Source organism: Hyperoodon ampullatus (genome assembly GCF_949752795.1).
Source record: "Hyperoodon ampullatus genome assembly, chromosome: 2".
Taxonomy (NCBI): domain Eukaryota; kingdom Metazoa; phylum Chordata; class Mammalia; order Artiodactyla; family Ziphiidae; genus Hyperoodon; species Hyperoodon ampullatus.
The window spans coordinates 4,314,553-4,337,411 of NC_136915.1; the positions used below are offsets into that span (position 1 = coordinate 4,314,553).

Sequence of the window (22,859 nt, forward strand, 5' to 3'; positions counted from 1 at the left end):
GGCTCCTGGGAGGGGCCTGGGGCCTCCCACCCCACCTGAGTGCATTGGGCAACCGAGCCAGGGCAGTGCTGCAGGGCCAGGGGTGCCACGGCTAGCCTGGGGGCCACAGACAGAAAGACCAATCCCCAGTCACCATGGAAACCGATGGGGTTTTTTTTTTTTCAATAAATGATTGGTTATTACTCAGACTCCATTCAGGTAATACATTTGGAGGAAATTCACCTACCCCGCTTTGAAGGCAGGGGGAAAACCTGCCACTTTTGTTTAGAACATGCAATTTAACAAAGGTAAAAAAATTGTGGATCAGTTCAACCGGGGGGCTCAGGTCACAGTGAGGGCTGGGGATGGGAGGAGGAGGCATTTCATAGTCAAGGGGGTACTTTTTCAAATTCCCCTGGCCCATCTTCCTGACGGCCATGCTAGCAGGCGCTGGCACACTCCTTGAACCCCCGCGGCAGCCCTGTGGGGTGGGTGCTCTCATTACCCCATTTCACATGAGAAACAGAAGCACAGAGCCTGGAAAATGGGAGCCAGGGTTGAAATCCGAGTGACAGGATCAGGTTCTTAAACTCTGTTCTACCCAACTCCTGCCTTCAGGACGCCTGCGGTCTGCTGGACCCCAAGTCCCCCGCAAGGCAGAGCCTCCGTGGGCCGCACCCTGAGCCCACCTGTCAGCCACCACCAGTTCTCAAGCGCCTGAGCTCAAGAATGAGCAAGAGGGACTTCCCTAGTGGCGTAGTGGTTAAGAATCCGCCTGCCAACGCAGGAGACACAGGTTCGAGCCCTGGTCCGGGAAGATCCCACATGCCACGGAGCAACTAAGCCCGTGCGCCACAACTACTGAGCCCATGTGCCACAACTACTGAAGCCCGCGCACCTAGAGCCCGTGTTCCGCAACAAGAGAAGTGGCAGAGCAGAGGGACATCTGGGAGGCCACACACCGCAACGAAGAGGAGTCCCCGGCTCACGGCGACTAGAGAAAGCCCACGCGCAACAACAGAGAACCCATGCAGCCAAAACTGAATAAAATGAATTAATTAATTTAAAAAAAAAAAGAATAAGCAAGAGCTCCCACCTCCCCACCAAACCAAAGCCAAACTCTTGCAGTCCGGGGCCCCCCTGCCTTGGTCTCTGCGTCTGGCCTCTGCAGCCTCTGACCACTGTCACCTGGGCAATTTCACAGTGCTCAACGAAGAGCTGTTGCAGGGGCACTGGGGTTTGGAACGGTGGCTAAGAAAGCAAGTCCTGCCGTCAGAAAAGCACTGGGTTCCAATCCCAGCACCCGTGCCTCTTGGCTGTGTGACTCTGGGCAAGTGACTTAACGGTGCTGGCATCCATAAACACGAAGGCGGAAATAAAACGCCTACCTCTCGGTAGATGGCACTTGGTGGCGTCAGCCATGTTTTAAAGGAGCAACAAGCATGTAGTCACCCCACAGCTCAGGCCCACCCTGGTCCCCAGCACCTTCCGGCAGGCATCAAGCACCGACGTCAGCAGACACCCAGGAGCACAAGGGTCCCGACCCCCCAAGTGTCCCATCTACAACTTCCACTGGCCGTTCGTCAAGTTGCCCCTTTAGACATATGACTTAGGAACTGCTCTCCTACCACGAGGGTGACATGCATGCACATGCAAGTGTAAACACGTGTGCATCCACGTACCCAGGTGCATGAAGACCCCTCCAGCTGGACAGTCAAATCGCCGACAGCGGGGCCCCTTCCCCTCCCACACCCACACGTGGTCCTGAGCCCATTTAACAGGCTGAAGGGGCCGGCGTGTCCCAGACCTGCAGGCACCCACCTCCAGCGAGGTTCAGGGCCCCACCCGCCGAGCACACACCTGTGGTTCAGGATGCGGTGGACCATCATCCACTCGGGCTTGATGCCGTAGCGGTAGAAGCGCTCCTCCATCTTGGCGTACAGCGGGTCCTTGTTCTTCCTCTTCTCGCTCTTACCATCCTCATCGCCAGAGCCGTAGTCAAAGGGCGGGGGCTCGTCCATGTCGTTCTTTCTTTGGTAGTTGCGATACATCACCGTGTGGTAGAGCTCCAGCTGCTCACGAAGGGGGCAGAGGTTACAGGAGGGAGATGGGCCGTGACGCCCCCATGTCCCCCAACCCAGCTCCCCCAGCCCCCAGCCTGGGTCCCAAGCAGGACAATCCTCACCTTCCGCCTCCCCCTCCCCAACTCCCAACAATGCCCCTCACTCAGGGAGCTGGCCAGGGCGTTTAGGTCCTGAGCACAGCCGCACCTGCCCAGGTGCCTCACCTGGAGCTCCTTCACCCAGGAGCAGTGCCAGTAGGAGAGCCCAGCCCACTTGACAAAGAACTCTCTCTCCGGGATGCCCTCTAGGGGCTTGGGTGGTGGAACGCCAGGCTCTACGTCGGACCCCGGCAGCCCCACCATGAAGGGGGCTGGGGGCTCTGTCCACCTCCAATGCAGGATCCGCTGGACTTTGCCCTTCAGCGGGGGACACTGCGGACAGAGGAGGGTCCCCAAGTTCAGGGCTTAGCTGCAGGGCCCCACCCCGAGGCTCCCTCCAACAAGCTGTACTGCTCCAAGTCAGACAGCACCACGGTGACTCCAAGACACCACTCTGCCCTCAGGAGACCACCCATGCCGTGCACGAGGCGATACGGGTCTGCACACACACGCGTGCACACACACATACACACGCGTAACGGAAGCCCATATGCACACAGGTAACCGAGGGCTGGCACGGCACAGCCCAGGATCCACGGGGTGGGGGACCCAGCACTGGGGGTGGGCTGGGGACAACTCGGAGCATGGTGGCCTTCAAACGCCTACAGTGAATGGGGGGAGGGGCGGAGGGCGCTCTCCTCTCCCCGCAGAAACTGAGGCCCCGGCCCCAGCCCTAGAGGCCTCCTACCCTCTCGCCACCCCCAGCCCTGGGACAAGAGCCAGGTCCAGGCTGAGTCTGAGTGGACAGTTCAGCCTTGTGTGGCCTTGGGCAAGTCACTTTACCACCCTGAGCCTCAGTTTTCTCATCTAAAAATGGGAATAACAAAAGGCCTGGTACTGGAAAAGTCAGTAAGCGTTAGAGGGATGCCCAGTAAACGGTGGCTATAGTGGGCGATGGTGGGATTATCACCACCGCTTTTCTCTTCTCATAGCGGCTGTTTCCAGAAAGTGTGAAGGGGATTGCGAAGCACAGCCAGGCCAGGGTGAGGCGGTGGGCGGGACTGGGGGCGGATGGGAGGGGGCTTGGGACTGAGACCCGGCGGGGAAGGGGGGGCGGGGTAATCGTGGGGCGTGTCCTGGACGGGAAGGGGCGGGTAGAGGCCTTGGTAGGCGGAGAGCCAGGCGGGGCCTTCGTAGGTGAGGCCTGGAGCAGCATGGGCGATGGGCGTGGTGGGCGTGGCCGGGACCGGGGGAGGCGGGGCCTTGGTGGACAGGGCCTGCCGGGGCGGGGCCTCGGTGGGTGGCACCTTTGTGTGCAGAGCCTTGCCGGGGGAGGGGCCTGGTCATGATGGGCGGGGCCTTGCCGGGGGCGGGGCGATCGGCGCGGGCCGGCGTAACACTCACAGTACAGCGCGGGCAGAGCCATTCACCGTTTGGGATCTCGGGCAGCGGCGGGTTGAGGCAGTGCAGGTGGTAGGAGGAAGGGCAGGCGTCGCAGCAGAGCAGCTCGCCGCCGTCCTTGCACACGCGGCAGAACTCCATGTGGTCGTCCTCCTCCTCCTCGCAGCCGCCCTCCTCCTCGTCGTCGTCGTCGTCCTTCGGCTCCCACTGGATGCCCTCCTTCTCCTGGAGGGGGGGAGTCCAGGTGGAGGCACCCTGGACCAGGACCCCGCCCTCCACCAGGGAGCGACTCCCTCCCTCCCACTCGCACTTCCCCATGTTCTGCCCCAGAAGACCGTGCAGGAGTCGGGAAGCCAGGCACAGACAAAATCCCCGCCCCGGCGCGTCTGCCAAGGGCTTACACAGTGGGGACAGCTCCACTTGCCCTCGGGAGCTTTCTCCAGCTCTGGGTCCAGGCAGACGAGGTGGTAGGCCCTCGGGCAGGTGTCGCACAGGATGATCTCGCCACCCTGCTGGCACACCTCACAGTAGTCCTGGTGGTCCGTCTCATAGCCATCACCGTCATCAACTGCGGAGGAGGCAGAGGCAGTCATGGAGGGCCTTGTTCCCACTCCCAGGGCACAGCCAGTCTCCACGCCAGGCTGCCCTGGCGCATAGTAGGCGCTCGACAGGTGCCGGGTGGTGGATGGACAGCCAGTCTCCACGCCAGGCTGCCCTGGCGCATAGTAGGCGCTCGACAGGTGCCGGGTGGTGGATGGACAGACAGGGTCAACAGGAGGGGTGAAGAGATGGATAGAAGATGGATCAAAGGAAAGAAGGAAGGGAGGAGGGAGGAGGAAGGAAAGCAGACAGACGGGTGAACGCATGGAAAGGTGAATGGCGGGATGGATACAGGCAAGGGAGCGGGGGGAACGAGGATGGGGAGGGGAAGGGGGGTGAGGGGGCACATGGGCAGAGGGTGGATGAGGTTAAGAAGCAACTCCTTCTCCTGTGCCCCCCTCTGCCAGTGCAAATGCCCTGGGGTGGCTCCCATCACGGGTCCCTAACGTATGCAGGCTCACTTCGACGGGACGCCCTCTCCTAACCACAGAGGCCAGGGTGGTTGAGGAAGCACAGGGGAGCTGCCTGCTGAGGGTGCCCTTCTCCGCTCCCCGAGGGGGCTCTGCACGCCCACATGCGCCACGGTGGCCACGGGAACCCTGCAGACAGGACTCTTACTTCTCTTCTTCTGGCGCCTCCTCTTGCTCTTCCTCCCCAGCAGGGCAGAACAGTCAGAGCGCACGGAGGCGCTGTGGATGCTGGCGCTGTCCAAGTCCGACCCCTCCCGCTCCTCCTCCTCACTCTGTGGGGGCAGGGGAGGGCCCTGTGAGCCCGGAGCCAGCCCTGGGGGCTCATCTCCAGGCTCCGCAGGCCTGGGGGGTGGGGGGCAGGGCACAGTGGAGGCTCCAGAGGCACAGTGCTGTCTGTCTCTGGGTTCATCTCATCCCTCCACCCAGCTAGAAAACCCTCAGCCCACCGGTCCAGCCTGATGGCCTTCGACCCTCCCCAAGCCCTGCTCTCCAGCCCTCAGACCCTCCCCACACTTTCCACCTCCAGAGCTCTCCCAGGCCCTGCCCTCCACCCTGCCAAACTCCGACACATCCCTCAAGGGGAAGCCCTAAGGACACCTCCCCCAAGGAGCCTTCCCAGATCTCTCCCTAATGAGACCTGTTGCACAGCCTTGTGCCAGGTCCGACCTGTCCCATCTGCCTGTCATTGGCTCTCTCCCAGCGCACATGCCCAAACCCTTCCAGACTGCGAGCAGCTCCAGAGCAGGGCCCGCCGTGGTGGAGCAGAAGGCCTGGCACATTAGTATGTGCTCAAAAGCTAAGCTGAGCTGGAGCACCAGCTCCGGGCTGGACCATGCCTGCTGCTCCACGCTCCCCTCCACAGCAGCTAAACTTGAGACCTGTCACTTGCCCCTATGAAAGGACAAAGAGATGGCTTCCATCTCTGCCCCTCTGCAGGGCTGGGTCAGGTGAGGGAAACAGGTGCCCTGTAGGGGCAGGAGGTGGGTGAATGCCTCCACCCCCAGAGAAAGAGGGCTCAAAGGCTCAGACATGGACTTAGGGTCATTCCAAACCTGGTGACAGAGCTGGCCCTGGGAGGGCATGGGGGGGGCAGGGCTCCAGCCCAGCCCTATCCTGCCTACATGCCGCCTTCCTGGGGCCTGCCCTCCCAGCAGACCTGGGCATCCAGGTGCCCCGCAGGACTCTCCCGCCTGCTGCCCAGATGGAGAGGCAGCTGGGGCGGAAGGAGCCGGGACTGAGCCCCCAGCTCAGCAAGGTAGGCAGGAGAGCTACCCACCCAGAGTCCAAGCTACAGGGGGCCTTGGAAGGATCCAGGCTGAGCCCCTCACCAGTCAGGTGGGGAAACAGGCCCAGCAGGCCTGAATGTAGAATGGGAGAGTCCGGGGCGGGGGCAGGGGGACGGTGTGTACAAGACCTGCCCCCTGCCTGGTTCAGGAGAATGAACTGATAGCCCTGCTTTCCACGTCACCCAACCGTTGCATGTTACACACACACGCATGCACTTGCACTCACGCACGCACGCGCGCACGCACACTCACGCGCACTCACGCGCGCGCACACACGCTCACACTCACACTCGCACTCACACACACACGAGCACGCACACTCGCACTCACCGAGGAGCCTTTCTTCCTCTTGCTGCCAACCCCTCCGAAGCGGAACCTGAGCCCGGCCACCTTTCTGCCTTTGCCTTTTTTCTTCACATCCTTGGAGCCTTTGATCTTCTTCCTCACTCCAGGCCCTGAAAAGCACCGGTGGAATAACCAGCGCCCGCCATGGCTCACTCACTCACCGCCATGCTTTCACTCGGCCTCGAGAACCCGCTTTAAGGAAAGGATGGTTTCTGCCGTTGCCCCTTCTCAGATGAGAAGACTGAGGCTCAGAAAGGTGACGTCCTTGCTAAAGTTGCACAGTAGAGGAGGAAGCCAGAGAATAACCCTGGCCCAGTCCCTGCCCTGGCCGCTGTGCTGCCATCTTGGGAACAGCCCTGTCCCATCCCTCTCCCCAGAAAGGAGCTGTCCCCAGTGGAGCCACCAGCCCGCAGGGCCACAAAGGGCACACCCACCCACCTGCCGACCATACCTAGGCCTGGGAGGGATGTGCTAGTGCCGGAAGCCCTTTCCCCAGCTGCCAGCCTCCGGGCTGTCTGCCATACTCCACACCGGCACCACTCAAGACCGCCCTCACCTCTGCCAATCATCCCCAGGAAATGCTGGCTCCCCGGTGGCCAGCAGGGGTGAGGTTGTTTTTATGGAACTGGTCATAGGACAGTTAGTCACCTGGGGAGTAATGACCCCCCAGCAGCCTCTCCCACCAGGCCGAGCAGGGAAAGTGGGGGCCTGAAGGCAGGTGGCCTCGCCCCAGGCCCTCGTCCACCCACATCACGCAGAGAGCTGGGTCTGGGAGCCCAGCTGTAACCTCAGTGGCGCCACGGAAAATCTATTTCAATTTTTCAGGCTCTGAATAGGCAGCTCAGGGAATCGATAGCTCAGCAGCTGGAGCCCGAGAGGAAATGAGAAAGAAGGCTGGCTGGGCAGACAGCAGGGGAATTGAGCGGAAGCAGTCTCTAAAGCCCGCGTCACTCACCCACCGGGGCCCCCTGTGGGACCTGCTAAAGGGAGGCATTATCCCGGAAACCAAAGCTCCTTGGGGCAGAAACAAGGGGTCCCCAGCGCCCACTCTGCCCCCCATCAAAACCCAGGTCAGGGGACTTCCTTGGTGGCGCAGTGGTTAAGAATCCGCCTGCCAATGCAGAGGACACGGGTTCGATCCCTGGTCCAGGAAGATCCCACGTGCCATGGAGCCACTAAGCCTGTGCGCCACAACTCCTGAGCCTGCGCTCTAGAGCCCGCGAGCCACAACTACCAAGCCCGCGTGCCACAACTACTGAAGCCCATGCGCCTAGAGCCCGTGCTCTGCAACAAGAGAAGCCACTGCAATGAGAAGCCCGCACACCGCAACGAAGAGTAGACCCCGCTCGCCGCAACGAGAGAAAGCCCACGTGCAGCAACAAAGACCCAACACAGCCAAAAAAGAAAAAAAACGGGTCAGGGCACCCAGGAAGGTGAGCTGCAGGCGACACCACCACTCAGAGCCCCGGGGAGATCAATGTCCCTACTCCCAGTGGGGCCATAAATCCTCCATCCGGGGAAGAAAGGTCCCTCCCCTAGAACTTGAAGTTGCAGAGAGCCTCTGCTGTCCCTATCCTCCCCACCCAGACACCACAGAGTCTGATTTTGTATCTGGACGTCCTTCCTGGCCTCCCTGGGAAGGCGGCCCTGTCCACGCCCACGCCCACGCCCATGTACATCCGTTACCCCGAGGGCCGGGTGCTCAGAAGACAGCGATCCACGGGTCACCTTGGGGCCCCTTCCCCCTGGGAATGGTGCAGCCTCAAACCCAAGAGCCCCCTAACTCCCAGCAGCACGGGCCACACCTCTGTCCCCTCCTCCACGCCTGGGAAAACTCCCAAAGCTCTGAGCCCACCTCCTCCTCCACTTCGCCACCAGCCCCAAGAGAGAGGAGGACAGATGCCACAACACAGCTGAGGAAGGGTGGGTGGGTCCAAGGTCAACCAAGGCACTGGGTCCTTGATAGAGACCGGCCCGGCTGTCCCAGACTGTAGGGCCTGGGGGCCCTCTGCCAGCAGGACTGGGTACAGCCTTACCTTTGCCCTCCTTGGTCTTGGCCTTGCGGACGGGCACAGGCTGGGGTGCCTGCTGGGGGCTGATGGCCAGCGGAGGCGCGATGGCGACCGTCTCCACGGCCGCGGCCACTGCCGCTGCGGCTGCCGCCGCCGAGCTGCCCTTAAAGGGGTTGTTGGCGCTGAACTCTCGCCACTTGGCGCCTAGGACGGTCATCATTTTGGACATGGGGATCTTCGGGTTCTTCTTGGCGATCAGTGGCCTGTGTGGGGGGAGAGGCAGGAGGGTGAGGACAGCCCCATGGAGGGGCTGAGACCCCCACGTGACCCCCCGCAGGGCCCACCCTTCTCCTCCCAAGTCCCACACCTGGGATATGCGGCAAACTGGGAAAACTGGGCAGAAAGGAGGGCAGGGAAGAGGACCAAGACAGAGACAGCAGTCCACCCCCAAGGCTCCTGATTCCCTCTTTATGTGGCTGGTGATCTTCTAACTGGGTTTTCAGACCCTGTAAGACCCGAGGGGCCAGAGGCAGGGGCCTGCAGCAGGCCCCTGGGAGTCCAGTCCCATTTGTTTTAGAGCTGAGTGTGGCCACGGGGGCTTAAGACCCCTGGGAATGACTGGGGTCGCCATCCCTGGGGGTAGGACCAGCGAGGGAAAGCAGGACCACCCGTTGAGATGGAAGGATCCTGCCCCCCCTGCCAGCTCTGCCCAGGGTCAATGTCAGCTGGAAGCCCACCCCAGGAGCCCGGGGCCCTGTCCCTCTGGCTGCCCCACTTGGTGCCCCCGGGGGAGGCAGGCCTCGAGGGCAGTCTCCGTGGATGCCCAGCCATGGTGGCCCCGAGGCCCACCTGAGGAACTGGCTGAAGGCCTTGTAGTTGGTCAGCGTGTGATAGTCGGCCTCCGAGAACAGGTAGTCCACGTCGTCCAGGCCCCACTCGGCCATGAGCTGCCCCGAGGACTTGGGCTCCTACGGACACATGGGCCAGAGGTGGAATGAGAGGTGGGGGTCCTTTTACCCTGCACCTCCCACCAGGGCCCCACCCAGGGTGCCTCAGAAAAGCAGGGGGATTATGTCAGCAACTTAACAAGAACAGTTCTCACCCACCACTGAAAACATCCTACAGCATCTCAGGCCGCCAGCCCCTTGATCAGTGGGAATGGCCCAGATGCCAGCTCATGATGGGGTGCGGGCCACACGCCTGGGGGGCTGATGCGGGGGTCTGGGGGGAAGCCGTGTACATGTCCAGGGCAGGAATAACAACAGGACTCACTGTGTCCACCCCAGGAGATCACCTAGTACAGTCACACTTGGACCTCGTGAAAGGACAGGTCACTGCGGGTTCTGGGACCAGGAAGGTGCGTCCTGGTCAGGGCAGTGGCCCAGCTCGGGGCAGAGCCCAGAGAGGGTCCCTAGGCTCCTGCTTCACTCTCCAGATGGGGCACTGAAGCCCAGGGAGGTGCACGAGTTCCCAAGGGCACACAGCCAGCCAGCCCAGATGTCAGGTCACAAAGCAGACCCCGGATGGCTGGGAAGGGAGCGGTGGGCGGTGGTGCTGGCTATGAGATTGGAACCTGCTGGACAGAGGCAGGCTCCAATCCTGGCTCTGCCACATACCAGCAGTGAGAGGTGGACAAGCTACTTCACCTCTCTATGCCTCAGTTTCCCCATCTGTAAAATGGGGATAACAGCACCTACGTCATAGGAGGGAAGGAGTTAGCACAGGTGCTTGGAACAGGGCCCTCACCCCGATTTCCCATTTGCTCCAGGCAGCCCTGAGCTGCGCCAGCCCCACCCACTGATCCATTCCACCAGTCAGCACATGCCATCCCAGGCCACAGTCACTGATCCAGGTGGGCATGTGACTCAACCGGTCCAGGCAGGGACACCCCTGGGTCTCCTGTGCAGACAGCTAGGACACAAGCCAGCTTTCCCTCCTGCTGGATGGGGCAGGGGGTGTCCACGAAGCCCTGCACTGCTGCTACACACATTCCCAGCCACGAGGGTGCCGGGCCTGAACCCAAAGCTGACCCTCCAAAGGCAAAGAAACAGGGCCCTGGATGACACCACTGGGTCCCCGTAGCTGGAAGCCCCCTTGCCTCTCAACTCTTAGGGCTGCTGATCCAACAGACCCCTTTTACTGCCTAAGCCCCTCAGAGTTGGGCCGTCTGCTCCAGCAAGGGAAGGCCACCCGGGCAGAACACACGGCCTCCCTCGGCCCCAAGGGACCCGCTCCCCGGCCTCCTGTTCGCTGTGGCAGTTCAGAGGTGCTTCCACGTGGGATCCCCTCCATTGGCCAACCTGCTCCTGACACACAGCCAGTCCTGGAGGTTCCCACCACGAAGCAGAGCAGCAAGCGAGCGATGACATTATTGCAGGACGACCCTGAACCACTCCTGTAAGTTCGCCTTCCAAACCCGTCAGCTTCTCAGCTCTCATCAGTCACAGGTGACTCATAACCCACCTGCCAACTAACGAGCTCCCTGCGGGGGTCGGGACACCGCCGCCACTTCCCAGCTTCAGTCGCAGACAGTCACCACCTCTGCCTCACCCAGCAGCCACTGTACTAACATTTACGGAGCACTTATCTTCAAATCCACGGCCAGCCCAAACTGAGCCTCGACAAAGATGGAAGGCAGGACTTCCCTGGTGGTGCAGTGGTTGAGAGTCCGCCTGCCGATGCAGGGGACACGGGTTCCTGCCCCGGTCCGGGAAGATCCCACATGCCACAGAGCAGCTGGGCCCATGAGCCACGGCCGCTGAGCCTGCGCGTCCGGAGCCTGCGCGTCCGGAGCCTGTGCTCCGCAACGGGAGAGGCCACAGCAGTGAGAGGCCCGCGTACCGCAAAATATATATATATATATATATGTATATATCGAAGGCAGCAGGAGGTTCCCGGATGAGGTGCTGTCATCTGCCATCTGCCCCTGCCCGACCCAGAGACCCAGGGCCCAGAGCCCGTCTGCCGCCCTACCCTCGGCCCCTCCTCCCACCCCCATGGAACCCCCCCACGCAAGGAACGGCCTTGACATTCCAGGGGCCACCTCATGCCCCACATTCACCGGGAAGAGGCTTCTCCCCAGGGGAGAGCTGCAGGCCCATCGCTATAGCTTCCCTGACTCTCGTTCCCTGGGACACTCTCCTGGGTGCCCACGTGGGATGAATTTCGGAACACGTGCTAACTAAGGCCCCCTTCCACCATAAGCGGAGCTGTCCAGCCACTTCTTCTTAGCAAAAGCTCCGTTTGTTTTATTTTCCCAAACTGCCCCGACCAAGAGGTTCCTGACACCAAACTTGAGTCAGAAACAGCTGACCGCTCAAGTTGGGCAAGACGGCGGACAATACATCAGCAAGAGGCCGCACGACTTCTTCGCCAAACTCCTAAATGTCATTCACTGTTATTCCTAATGTGTCTCCGAGACTTGTGGCTACAGTATTTCTCACAAAGTCGTGTCCAACCTTCATGCGCGGGCACTCACACCCACAGACCCATCTGCCCCGACGGCCCTTCGTGGGAAAGGATGCTCTGGCCCTTTTCCCACAGCAGGAGGCTCAGCCCACCCAAGCAGGCGTCCCCCAGCCAGGCTTCAGGGTTACCTTGAGGCATCCGTCATCGTTGTCGTCCTCATCATCATCTTTCTTTTTTCTCTTGGCTTTCTTCTCCTTCTTGTCCTTGAGTTTTTTCTTCTTCTTTTTATTTGGGGAGTAGTCACTGCCCTCACTGTCCGACTTCTCTTCCAGATCCTCTTCATTTTCCGACAGCTCATCATTGCTCCCCTGGAAGAGAAAGGGGGACGGTGAGGACAACAGGGGCCCAAAGAAAATGCAGAGTCCCGGGCAGCAGCACTGCCCTGAGAGCGGCCTCCTGGCAGAGTCTCACCCACCAGACCACTAAACCCCAGCCAGAGGGGCTGCCCTGGGCCAGCACGGGGTAAGGGTCTTGTCCCCAGTGACTGGTTGGTGACAAATGGTGCTATGCAGGTGAGTCGAGGCCTCGGGTGAAGACACACGCCCCCACCAGGCAAGCTCAGTGCAGCCCGCTTAGACGGCCCTGTTTCAGGTTTCTATGGACTTTGGGATTGTAACCCGTGTCAGCGATGGCACTTGGACCCAGGTGCTCGTAGAGAGGATGTGATGCCCAGAGCCAAAAGCCAAAGTGCTGTCCACGCTGGAGAAGCGCCCCCAGCTTCCGCCCTGGCTCCCAGCTCCTGTCCTCTCTGTTTATCTTTGCATCCTATGGAGTCGCGTGTGTCAAGTGAAACCTGTGATGAACACAGAGCGCACATCCCAGTCTCATCTGCCTGTGCGCTCTCCAGACGCTGCTAAGGCACAAGCCCACCTTCCCCACCGCCCGAACCCTGGCTGCTTCATCTCAATATGAGACAAAGTAATTTAGGCAGCTCTTAAGCTTGGTTTCCTTGATTCAGTTTCCGTCCATACAGGCAGAAAATGGCCCATTTATATGGAGATAAGGGTGTTTACAGACAGAGCGTCCCCATCAGAAAGGCACTGCCCCTGCGGAGAAAGCAGAGAAAGCTGTGTATTCGGGGCTTTTCAAGAGGCAAGCGGGCTGATGAGGCCCCTCCCGGCCTGGGTCTGCAGGAGAGGCCAGGCACGGAGGCTCCAAGGAAGATGACACTTGGCATCTTCACGCTGGCGGTTTAGAGGCGGCAAAGAGAGGCACGGAAGAGATGAAGAAAGAACTGGAGAAATGAAAGATGTGAGCTCCGGAAGGAGCAATGAGGGAGGGAGGGAGGCAAAAGAGGAGGTGGAGAGGGAGGAGGAAGGCGGGGAGGAGGGAGAGGAAGGAAGGAGGGGGGAGGGGTGGGAGCAGATGCAGAGGAGGAGGGCAGCAAGGGCAGTGGGTCTGTCTTGGGAGCCCCCCGGCCGCTCTGCCCTTTCCAGCCGCACTGTGGAGCTGAGAGTCTTTCCCCAGGAGGGAGGCTCTTCCTGAGACACAGCTGGGAAAGGACCCACCCGTGGGGTCCCTGCACCTCCTGACTCTTCTGCTGCTCGGCTCCCTCTCTCCCTACGCCGGCTCCCGGCTCCCGAACCTTTTATGCCCACTAAGCTGCCGAGTCCGTGTGCTGGCTGGTGGCTGGCAGGCAGCAGGGCCTCTGGGCCTTCCCGGAATACGGACTCGGTCGGCCACACCGGGCTCCAGGGGCAGTGCGCCGGTCCTGGCTGCCGCCAGAGCCTGCCCAGGGCAGGACAGCCTTGCACGCGATCCTGTTCCCAGGGCTCATGGCCACAGCTCCCAGCCCTGCCTCGGTCCTCTGGGGAGGCAGGGGTCAGACAGGGATGTCCATTTCCCCCGAGGATGTAAAGTCTGGCCAGCTTGGAAAGAGCACCCTTCGATAGACCTGAGAGACAGGCTCCATCCCAGCCACACCCCCACACAGGTAAGGATGGGAGGAGGAAAGTGCCACAAGCTTCAGCACCGCGGACAGAGGCTGTGGGGCCCGCCGAGGGAGGGCCATGGGGCTGGCCCTCAGCTGCCCTGGGGACCCCACGAACCAGAGCAGGGAAGAGACAGGAGGACCCACGGTGGGTCCGGGGGCTCCCTGGGGAGGCTGCAGGACGGAGACTGTCTCGGAGCTCTGACCCTTGCTAGTCAGGAACTGGGCAAGTCACTGCAGCGTCCTGACCTCAGCCTCCCCATCTGTGAAATGGGGATGCTATACAGGGCGGTAAGAGGAACAAAGGAGACCATGTGAGAGAGACAAGGCCTTAAGCATTTTGAAGTAGGAGAGTCCCAAATACCCATGATGCCCCCAACTCTGCTCAGAAGCTGAAGATGCAGCCAGGACCACAAACCGAAGGACACAACAGCCTCATCCCCTGTTTCTGCAAATCAGGGCTGGACTAAAGCCAAGTGCATGGACAGTGCCTGCAGCTGGGCAACAGTTACAGTGCAGACGGGCAACAGGACGCCAACAGAAGGGGCTGTTGTGGCCGCACCTGAGGGGGAGGTGCCCTGAGTATCTGCTGGGGAGCCTGCACACCACATCCCAAGGGCAGGAGAGGCGGGGAGTGGCCAGCACAGCTCTGAACGCAGGGCCCAGAGGGAGGAGGAGGGAGGGAGGGAGGAAGGGAGGGAGGGAGGGAGGCAGGGAAGGCGCCTCCAGCAGACGTGCAGTCGGTGTGTGCACAGTGGCTGGTGGCGGGGGAGCAGCTCTGGCAGAAGGCCCCAAGCTGTGCACTGCCAGGAGTGTGAGTCCAGCAGCCACTCCGGGGCTAAGTGGGGGACCAGGAGGGCAAAGTTTCTTCTCAAGGAAGGAGCCGGAGCTACAGCAGGACAGTCAGCGCCCCAGCGGCCTACCGGGGGATGACAATGATGGCAGCCCCTCGTTTCAGGGAAGGAGCAGACCCCTCCCTGCCCTGTCTACCTGCACTGGGGAAAGCCTGACCAAAGAGAAGACTCAGGTTCCTCAATTCTCTGGCTCCCCGCCCATTCCCTGGTCCCCTCTCTGCCCTGCCTTCTCCCCCCACCTGCACCCCGATCTCGTCCAAGCCCCGCTGCCCACCCGAGAGGCTGGTGGGGGGCGGGGTGCAGGACAGGTCTTTGGAGATGGGTTTCCCGATGGTACAATCAGTCTGTATCCACAGTGTCTCTCTGTATCCAGCTGTTTGGACACATCTAGACCAGGGCCTCCTTTTTCCTGTTTTGTTGTTCCAGAATCTTCCCTTGCAGAGAAAGGGGCAAGCGGAAGGGCAGCGAGTGGCTCTGAAAACAACTCGAAGAGGAGTGACCCGTCAGCAGGACCTGGAGGGATGCAGGTCAGCCAGTGGCCAGAAGGGGAGGAACAACCGAGAACCAGGGGTAGACGAACCATTCGGTATCTCGAAACTTACAGAGGAGAGTGCGGGCCAAGCCACGTTCAGGCAGGAGACACAGGCACAGAGCAAAAATGCCCTAATGAAGCCCTGAACCAACCTGAGCCCCGAGCCACACTGTGGGCTCTGAACATCAGGACCAGCCGGGGCTGTGACCCTGATGCTGTCCTCTGGGCTGCAGCAGCCCCAGGCATGACTATAGGGGATGCCCTGGATGGTAGAAGAATCTAAGGGAACTCGGAGTCCCAACAAAATCCATCTGCAAAGCTGCCTTAAATCCTACACCCGGGCTGGGTGTGCGAGGAACTGCGGGGGTAGGGACGAGGGGTCTCTGCCCTGAGCCCCGGGCCCACTGAAGGCACAGCATGCCACCCGTGCTGGCCCGGGGGACCCCGGGTGGGCAGTCTATGCCCACCCTTCCTCCCCCAGCTCTGCAGAGGTCTTTCGATCCAAGCGTCCCATCTCTCTCTCCCTTCCCTCTACGCCCAGCACTCAGCACACACCGCATCTCTCTAAAAAGCAGGCATTTAAACTCAAAAGGAAGGACTCAGAGAGTTGGCCATTCTCAATTTGGGGTCCTTCAAAACTGCGAGGGAAAAAGAAAGAATGAAATATGAGCCTTCCCATTCACGAGTGTTATAAACAGTTATAATTTAGCACTGAATAATTGGTTGCCATGGTAACCGCTGCAGCACAGGTTGAAATCATTTCTCCCTCCTGCGCTGGGTCTGACAAGGAGCTTCATCTACATATGCTCAGGTTCCGGCCGAAGCCCCGGTTATTTCATGTAAATCAGAATTCACGACTTGCTGCCTGTCCCTCCACCCAACCCCCAAAAAACCTGCTGCTACATGGGTTCCACCACCGGGGGAGGCCCCCTGCTCCCTCCACCCAGCGCCTTGTGTTGGGGCCACCTGGTTGGAGATGAAAAGGAGAAAAGGGGTGACATTGCCCTCCCCACATCCTGAGGACAGGGGTCTGCGGGCGGGCGGGCGGGCAGCGTGCACATGGCGGCCAGGATCCTGCTCTCTGGCTGCAGCACGCTCAGACTGTTGACATCTGGCAGCTGCCAAGCCAGGCTCTCAGCAATGCTGGGGAGGGGGCAGCAGTGGCCCGAGGGCCACCTTGGGGTCCTGGCTGGCACTGCCCGGTCCTCTGCGGGGGCCCTCCAGTCTACCCTGGCCTCCATCTCCTTTGAGATCCAGGAACTGCATCTCAGTAGAGAGAGGAAGGAGAGAGGGAGAGGAAGTGAGGGGAGGGAGGGTGGAACGCAGGAGAGGAGGAGAGAGGAAGTGGCGGGGGGGGGGGGGGAAGAGGTGGGCGGAGAAGAAATGCAGAGGAGCGAGGAGGAGGGCAAGGGAGACCCAGGAGGAGGCGGCAAGAGATGGATGCAGCACAGAGGCCACGCTCAGGCCACAGCAGTGAGAGACGAGAGCCTCCCGCCCAGCTCCCAAGAAAGAAGCTTCGGGAGAGGGAGAGAAATCGCTGAGGAGCTGGGGAGAAGGTGCTTGCGCGGGATGCCCCAGGACCCTAGAATCTACCTCCACCCCGCATCCACAGAGCATCGGGTCCGAGGGCTGACAGCAGTGGCCGCAACAGAGCAAGATTTCAGAGCTTCAACCGGGAAGTCGGCCCCTGCATCCCAGGGCCCCGCCGGCCCTGAGCCATCTAACCTCTGCCCCCAACAAAGACAGACCTTCGGGCCAGGGTGTGGGAGGGGCTGGGGGGAGCTGCAGCAGGGAATTCGGAGCCCCCTCCCCAGAGCAGGGGGACCCGGTCCACAGCACCTCCCTCGGGGGTGTGGGGGGAGCCTCCAGGCACGGGCCCCCCCACTTCTCCTCTCCTGCCTCCACTGCCCCTCCTGGATAACGGGGACAGGAGGCGGCAGCTCACAACCTGCCCACATGCAGCCCAGTACCAGCCGCGGGGTTAGGGGTGGGGTGTCCCGGGAGGGGACAGACCTGTCAATCCTGAAAGGACACCAGGGGCCCAGGCAGCGAGGCCAAAGCTGAGGGCGGCATCGGACAGGGGCAGCGCTGGGCCCGGAGGACGCTCAGGGTCCCTCTGGGGCGAGAAAGGGTCGTCTATGCGCTCCAGAGGAGAGGAACAGCCGGGTGTGGCCGCACGCGGGCAGGGAGAGGCTCCGGGGCAGCTGTGGCCAGGAGCCTGCACAGGGCAGCTGTCCTAAGGAGGCCCTTCCCGGGAGCCAGGAGAGCCGAACAGGGGGCAGACCTGGTGAGAAATGCTGACCCCAAGCTCACCAGAGAACACAGGCAGGACATACCTGCATGGTTCCAGCTGGAGGAGGGGGGGCTGACACCTCCCTGCCCCAGTCCCTGAGCTCCAGGCAGGCCAGCCCGGGGCCAACCACTATGGGGACCCTGGGCACCGCCCAGGACAGGCCCTGCCCTCCAGACGCTTGCAGGCTGACACCCTGGATGCCCCCGAGGGCCACTGGCCCTCCCGTGTCACCTCTCGCGTGAAGACGCCCTGTTGGCCCATATCTGATTTGCCCGCAAACAAGCAGGGGGGTGTGGATAGGTGATGCTCCCCTTACTACAGACACGGAAGCAAGGCTCAGACAGGTGTGGGCCGTGGCCTGGGGAGATGTGGGGAAGAAACTCCACCACCCATCGCCTGCCCACCATCACAGGCCCTTTGTCCTCAGGAGTCTCCTCCCTCCTGCCCCCGCAGCCTGTTTGGGGACCCTCCAGAGTTGTCATACCACGGCCCCCTCTGCACAAAGCCTTGCAGGGGACAAGCCAGAGGCCCACAGTGGCCTTTGAGGCCACGTCAGAACATCCCCGCAGGGCCCCCCACACACACTGCTACTCTGTCCCGGGGCCACCGAGGGTGATAACACACCCCGACCGCCTCCCCTCTGAGGCTGGGCCAGGTGGGTCTCCCCTGGGCAGGGGAGGCGAGAAGGCCAGAGGACCGACAGCGCTTCCCCTCGGAGCAGGCGGGCCAGGGGAGGACCAGGCTGGGGGGCAGGGGGCAGCCGGACGTCCCCAGGGCCAGATCTCAGCTGTGTTGCTGTGACCCCTGGCAAGTTCATCTCTGAGCCTCATCTGTAAAGCAAGGTGCACGCCACCCCGTCCCCATAAAGCCACCGGGAGGATCGAGGGACGCCGAGGAGAGGTGGCAGCTCTCACGAGGTGGGAGACGGGAGAACCCATGTTGCCCTGTGACCGTCCCCTCCAAGTGCCGAGGGCGTTAGGCTACCAGGCAGCCCCGGTTTCCCCCTCTGTCGGGTGGTGATAATCATCCCTGCCCCGACTCCCAAGGTTGCTGCTGAGGATGAAGTGAGTCCACGTGGGGCATATTCTAGAAATGCTCCCACAAGTTACTCACAGGAGACCCATCCCTCTCCAGGGTCTCCTTACTCTTCTCCCATCTGTATCTTGCCCGCCAGGATTCCAACTCACAACAGGTTGGAAGCAGCAAACCAGAGGGACAGACGGCTGCCAGGAAGCAGATATGGAGGGGGTAGCAGAAGGCGCCACCAAGAGCACAGAGGCAGCGGACACAGATGCGAGCGGGAATAAGGGCCCTGCAGTGAAGGGGTGGGAGCACCGGGGACCCTGTGTTGTCACGGCCCAGGACAGACACCAAGGAGAAAAGAATAAACACCCTGTTTAAGAAGACAGTAGGGACTTCCCTGGTGGCGCAGTGGTTAAGAATCCGCCTGCCAATGCAGGGGACACAGGTTCGTGCCCCGGTCCGGGAAGATCCCACATGCCCCGGAGTGGCTGGGCCCGTGGGCCGTGGCCGCTGGGTCTGCGCATCCGGAGCCTGTGCTCCACAACGGGAGAGGCCACGGCAGTGAGAGGCCCGCGTACCGCAAAAAAAATAAAAAAATAAAAATAAATAAAAAAGAAGACAGTAGGGACTTCCCTGGTGGCTCAGTGGTTAAGAATCCACCTGCCAATTCCGGGGACACGGCTTCGAGCCCTGGTCCGGGAAGATCCCACATGCCGCGGAGCCACTAAGCCCGTGCGCCACAACTACTGAGCCTGCGCTCTAGAGCCCAAGAGCCACAACTACTGAGCCCACGTGCCACAACTACTGAAGCCCGCATGCCTAGAGCCCGTGCTCTGCAACGAGAAGCCACCGCAATGAGAAGCCCGCGCACCTCAACAAAGACTAGCCCTCGCTCGCCACAGCTAGAGAAAGCTCACGCGCAGCAACGAAGACCCAACGCAGCCAAAAATAAAAAAGTACACTTGGGAATTCCCTGGTGGTCCAATGGTTAGGACTCCATACTCTCACTGCCGTGGCCCGGATTCAATCCCTGGTTAGGGAACTAAGATCCCTCAAGCCACGCTGTGTGGCCAAAAACAAAAAAAGGACAGGACACTTGAGATACATCTCGGGGCAGGTGTCCATGGGGACGCTGCCCACACCAGACACTGGGTTTGGTGTTTCTCACTCAGGCTCGGCTCTCTGGAGGCACCCCTCCGCCAGATGGGAGCCCAGGTCTTTCTCCACAGGCCCAGGAGGAGCAGCCAAGACGCCCGCGCGGCCCCAGCCCCACGCACCTCTTTCTTCCTCCTCTTCCCTTTGGACCTGTTCTCCTTGAGCTTCTTGGTCTTCTTCTTCTTGGGAAGGTTCACGGGCTCCTCAGGGAAAAAGTCATCGAAGCCTTCAAGGCCACCATCTTCTTCTTCTGGAAGAGTCAGAAGGGGGAGGGGGTTACTCCGCTGCTTCCTTCAGGGAGACCCCCAGGGGCACAGAGTGATAGGCAGGGCCCACCGGGACAGGCAGTTCCTCTGCCACCCAACTGTGCCGGATCACGGCCACCCTGCCCTCCCCAGCCCATCCCCACCCCTCCCCGCCTTCTCCGTCTAGTTCCCCTGCCCCAACCCCTCAAAGCCACCCTCAGACCCGCAGAGTGGAACCCCAGCCCCTTGGGCTGTGTCACATCACCCCACCTTTCTGGGCCTCTCCTCCTCTCAACCTGTAAAATGGAACAATAACCACCTACCCTGCTATGACAGTGCTTGGGAAACTGAAGCAAAAACAAATGACCAGGGCTTCCCTGGTGGCGCAGTGGTTAAGAACCCACCTGCCAAGGCAGAGGACACAGGTTCGAGCCCTGGTCCGGGAAGATCCCACATGCCGCAGAGCAACTAAGCCCGTGCACCACAACTACTGAGCCTGCACTCTAGAGCCCGTGGGCCACAACTACTGAGCCTGTGTGCCTAGAGCCCGTGCTCTGCAACAAGAGAAGCCACCGCGATGAGAAGCCACCGCGATGAGAAGCCTGCGCACCGCAATGAAGAGTAGCCCCCGCTCACCACAGCTAGAGAAAAGCCCGCGCCACAGCAACGAAGACCCAACACAGCCAAAAATAAATAAAATAAAATAGATTTTAAAAATTAAAAAAAACAAACAAATGACCAAGTAAGAGGCCTTGTGGACATGGCTCCCCAGGGAGAAAGCAGCCCCACGGAGTCACAAAGCCATCTCCAGCTGGCCCAGGGAGGGGTCGAGGCCCACCTCTGCCCTCCAGAGGGCCACGGCGTGGCCAGGAGAGAGCCTGTGAGTGCAGGGTGACAGGGACGTACAGGTCACATCACCCTAGAACCACCTGGTGCCTTGGAGCAAGTGCCCGGGAGCTTGGAGGAGAGACCAGCACGGAGGATGCCAGGGCTCCCCTTAATGGGGATTTGAGGACCACACTGCCTCCCCTGCCTGGTCCCCATCCGCACCTGCCCAGGCCCACTCCCCGTCACATGTACCCGGACACACGCAGCAGGATGCCAAACACACTCCGCAGGGTGCTCGGGACGATGTGACGGTCCACAGAGAGGTGGGTTTTCTAGAAGCTGCCCACCTTTCTTGAATCCTCATTTCTTCACGCATTGGAAAGGCTGGGGGGAGCAGGCAGGTGTGTCACGTGGGGGTCTTAGAAGAAGCTGCAGGCTACATGCTCTTGCTGCCCCCAAAGGGAGCCCGTGGCTGGGGCCTAACTCCCACCCAGGAAGTCAGGGGTGCAAAAGGGCACGAGCCCTGGGTTCCTGGGACCGGACGTGGGCCCCAGGGCTGGGGGTGCAGAGAGCGGGAGGGCCCTCTTGGGGGCAAATGGCAGCAAAAAGACACCGCAAGAACAAACCACCCAGACTAGAGCTATGCATCTGTCTGCCCGGGATGAAGGAAGCTTCCAGAAGGCACCGGTGCAACCTCCAGAGAGTCCACAAAAGGGGTCCACAAGCCAGCCAGCCTCCACACCAGCGGCTTATCCCCCATCCCACGCCCTTCACTGCCCATGTGCGGGGGGCGGGGGCGGGAGTCAAGGGCAGGGAGAAGTGCCACGGGGGTGGGGGGGACACGACAGGGAGTCTCGCTCGGTCTGGGGTCTGCCTCGAGCAGGACCCCACTGTGGGGCTGCCACCCTGGGAAACCCTTAGGAGGGCAGAAAGTCCCAGGGCCGCGCAGGAGACTTTCATATGGGAAATGGGCAGAGTGTCCTCACTGAATCGGGTTTAAATGATAGGCCCCCAACCCCGCCCAGGAAGTCTAAAAATTATAGAGTAAAACACCCTGGCGGGCTTCCCTGGTGGCGCAGTGGTTGAGAGTCCGCCTGCCGAGGCAGGGGACGCGGGTTCGTGCCCCGGTCCGGGGGGATCCCACATGCCGCGGAGCGGCTGGGCCCGTGAGCCATGGCCGCTGAGCCTGCGCGTCCGGAGCCTGTGCTCCGCAACGGGAGAGGCCACAGCAGTGAGAGGCCCGCGTACCGCAAAAAAAAAAAAAAAAAAAAAAATCCTGGCTGTTGGACACGCCGACACACCCTGGGCGCTCCAACATCCGCTCATCCTCCAGAGGGGTCCCCACCCCAGGGCCTGGGACCCTGCCCCCTAGAGTCCCCAGAGGGGAGGGGGAAGGCACCCATCACCACACTCTGGGGGCAACTAGAGGGCGCTAGTGACGCTGGTGGCCCAGTGAATGCCCCTCCCGCCCACACCTGGAGGGCCAGTTCCCACACGTACCACCCCCCTACCCAGGGAAGGTGGGGGCTGCACCCTCTGTCTCAGCGCCCTTCTGCTCCAGGGCTGCCAGGGGGCCTGTGGCCCTGCCCCCCAGGAAGCAAGTGCCAGGCCTGTCTTGTCCGGCCCCCCCAGGAGTCCACGGGGACAGGGCATGCCCAAGTCTCAGTCCCCTCCCCATCCTGTCAGGCAAACAGACACGGAGAGAGACCAGCTCCAGGCAGGTGAGGGAGCTGCCGTGCAGGTGACACGAGGGTGGCCTGAGTGCTGGCCTTCCCTGGGAAGCCAGGTCAGCGGTCCTGACTGGCAGACAGGGGCAGTGCTGAGGACAGGGCCACGTGGAGGGCACAGTTGCTGTGGCCCTGGCCAGGGCTACGGCCCACGGGGCGGGCAGCGAGGGGAATGTGGGCAGGCTTTGAGGGGAGCCAGGCTAGGGCAGCAGGAGCCGGGCCCGTCCTGTCCCCCGAGCCCTGGCACGGGAGAGGCAAGGATTTCAGGGCCAGTTGGAAACGTTCATAGGGACCCCCAGAGTCATCCTGGAGTGGAGGGCTCTCGGGGACAGTGACATGGCTGGCGGGGAGCCAGGCTGGCGATGAGATGCCCGTCCACGCCTGCCCACTCTCCCACCGGCCTCCACCTCCCCCGGAGCTGCAGAGACCGCCTGGGAGAGCCACCCCCGCACCCTGGCCGTGCCCAGCTCAGTTATGTAACGGGCTCAGCTGATGCAGTCGGGAGGGGGCCTCTCTCTCCCGCCTCCTGCCACCTCCCCACGTCCCCTGT

General features: G+C 61.4%; 1 protein-coding gene across 1 annotated transcript in view; it reads right to left on the minus strand.

Annotated features, from left to right (window-relative positions):
• The window catches only part of CHD5 (chromodomain helicase DNA binding protein 5), a 62,228-nt gene that overhangs the window by 33,686 nt on the left and 5,683 nt on the right, over positions 1 to 22,859 (minus strand). The window contains exons 2-11 of the mRNA XM_079697963.1: positions 19,632 to 19,759; positions 11,851 to 12,030; positions 9,104 to 9,222; positions 8,279 to 8,517; positions 6,228 to 6,352; positions 4,760 to 4,883; positions 3,943 to 4,109; positions 3,545 to 3,766; positions 2,267 to 2,473; positions 1,840 to 2,051 (exon numbers count right to left, since the gene is read on the minus strand). Of these exons, the coding sequence (XP_079554089.1) occupies positions 1,840 to 2,051; positions 2,267 to 2,473; positions 3,545 to 3,766; positions 3,943 to 4,109; positions 4,760 to 4,883; positions 6,228 to 6,352; positions 8,279 to 8,517; positions 9,104 to 9,222; positions 11,851 to 12,030; positions 19,632 to 19,759 (1,723 nt within the window). The remainder of the gene's footprint in view (positions 1 to 1,839; positions 2,052 to 2,266; positions 2,474 to 3,544; positions 3,767 to 3,942; positions 4,110 to 4,759; positions 4,884 to 6,227; positions 6,353 to 8,278; positions 8,518 to 9,103; positions 9,223 to 11,850; positions 12,031 to 19,631; positions 19,760 to 22,859) is intronic.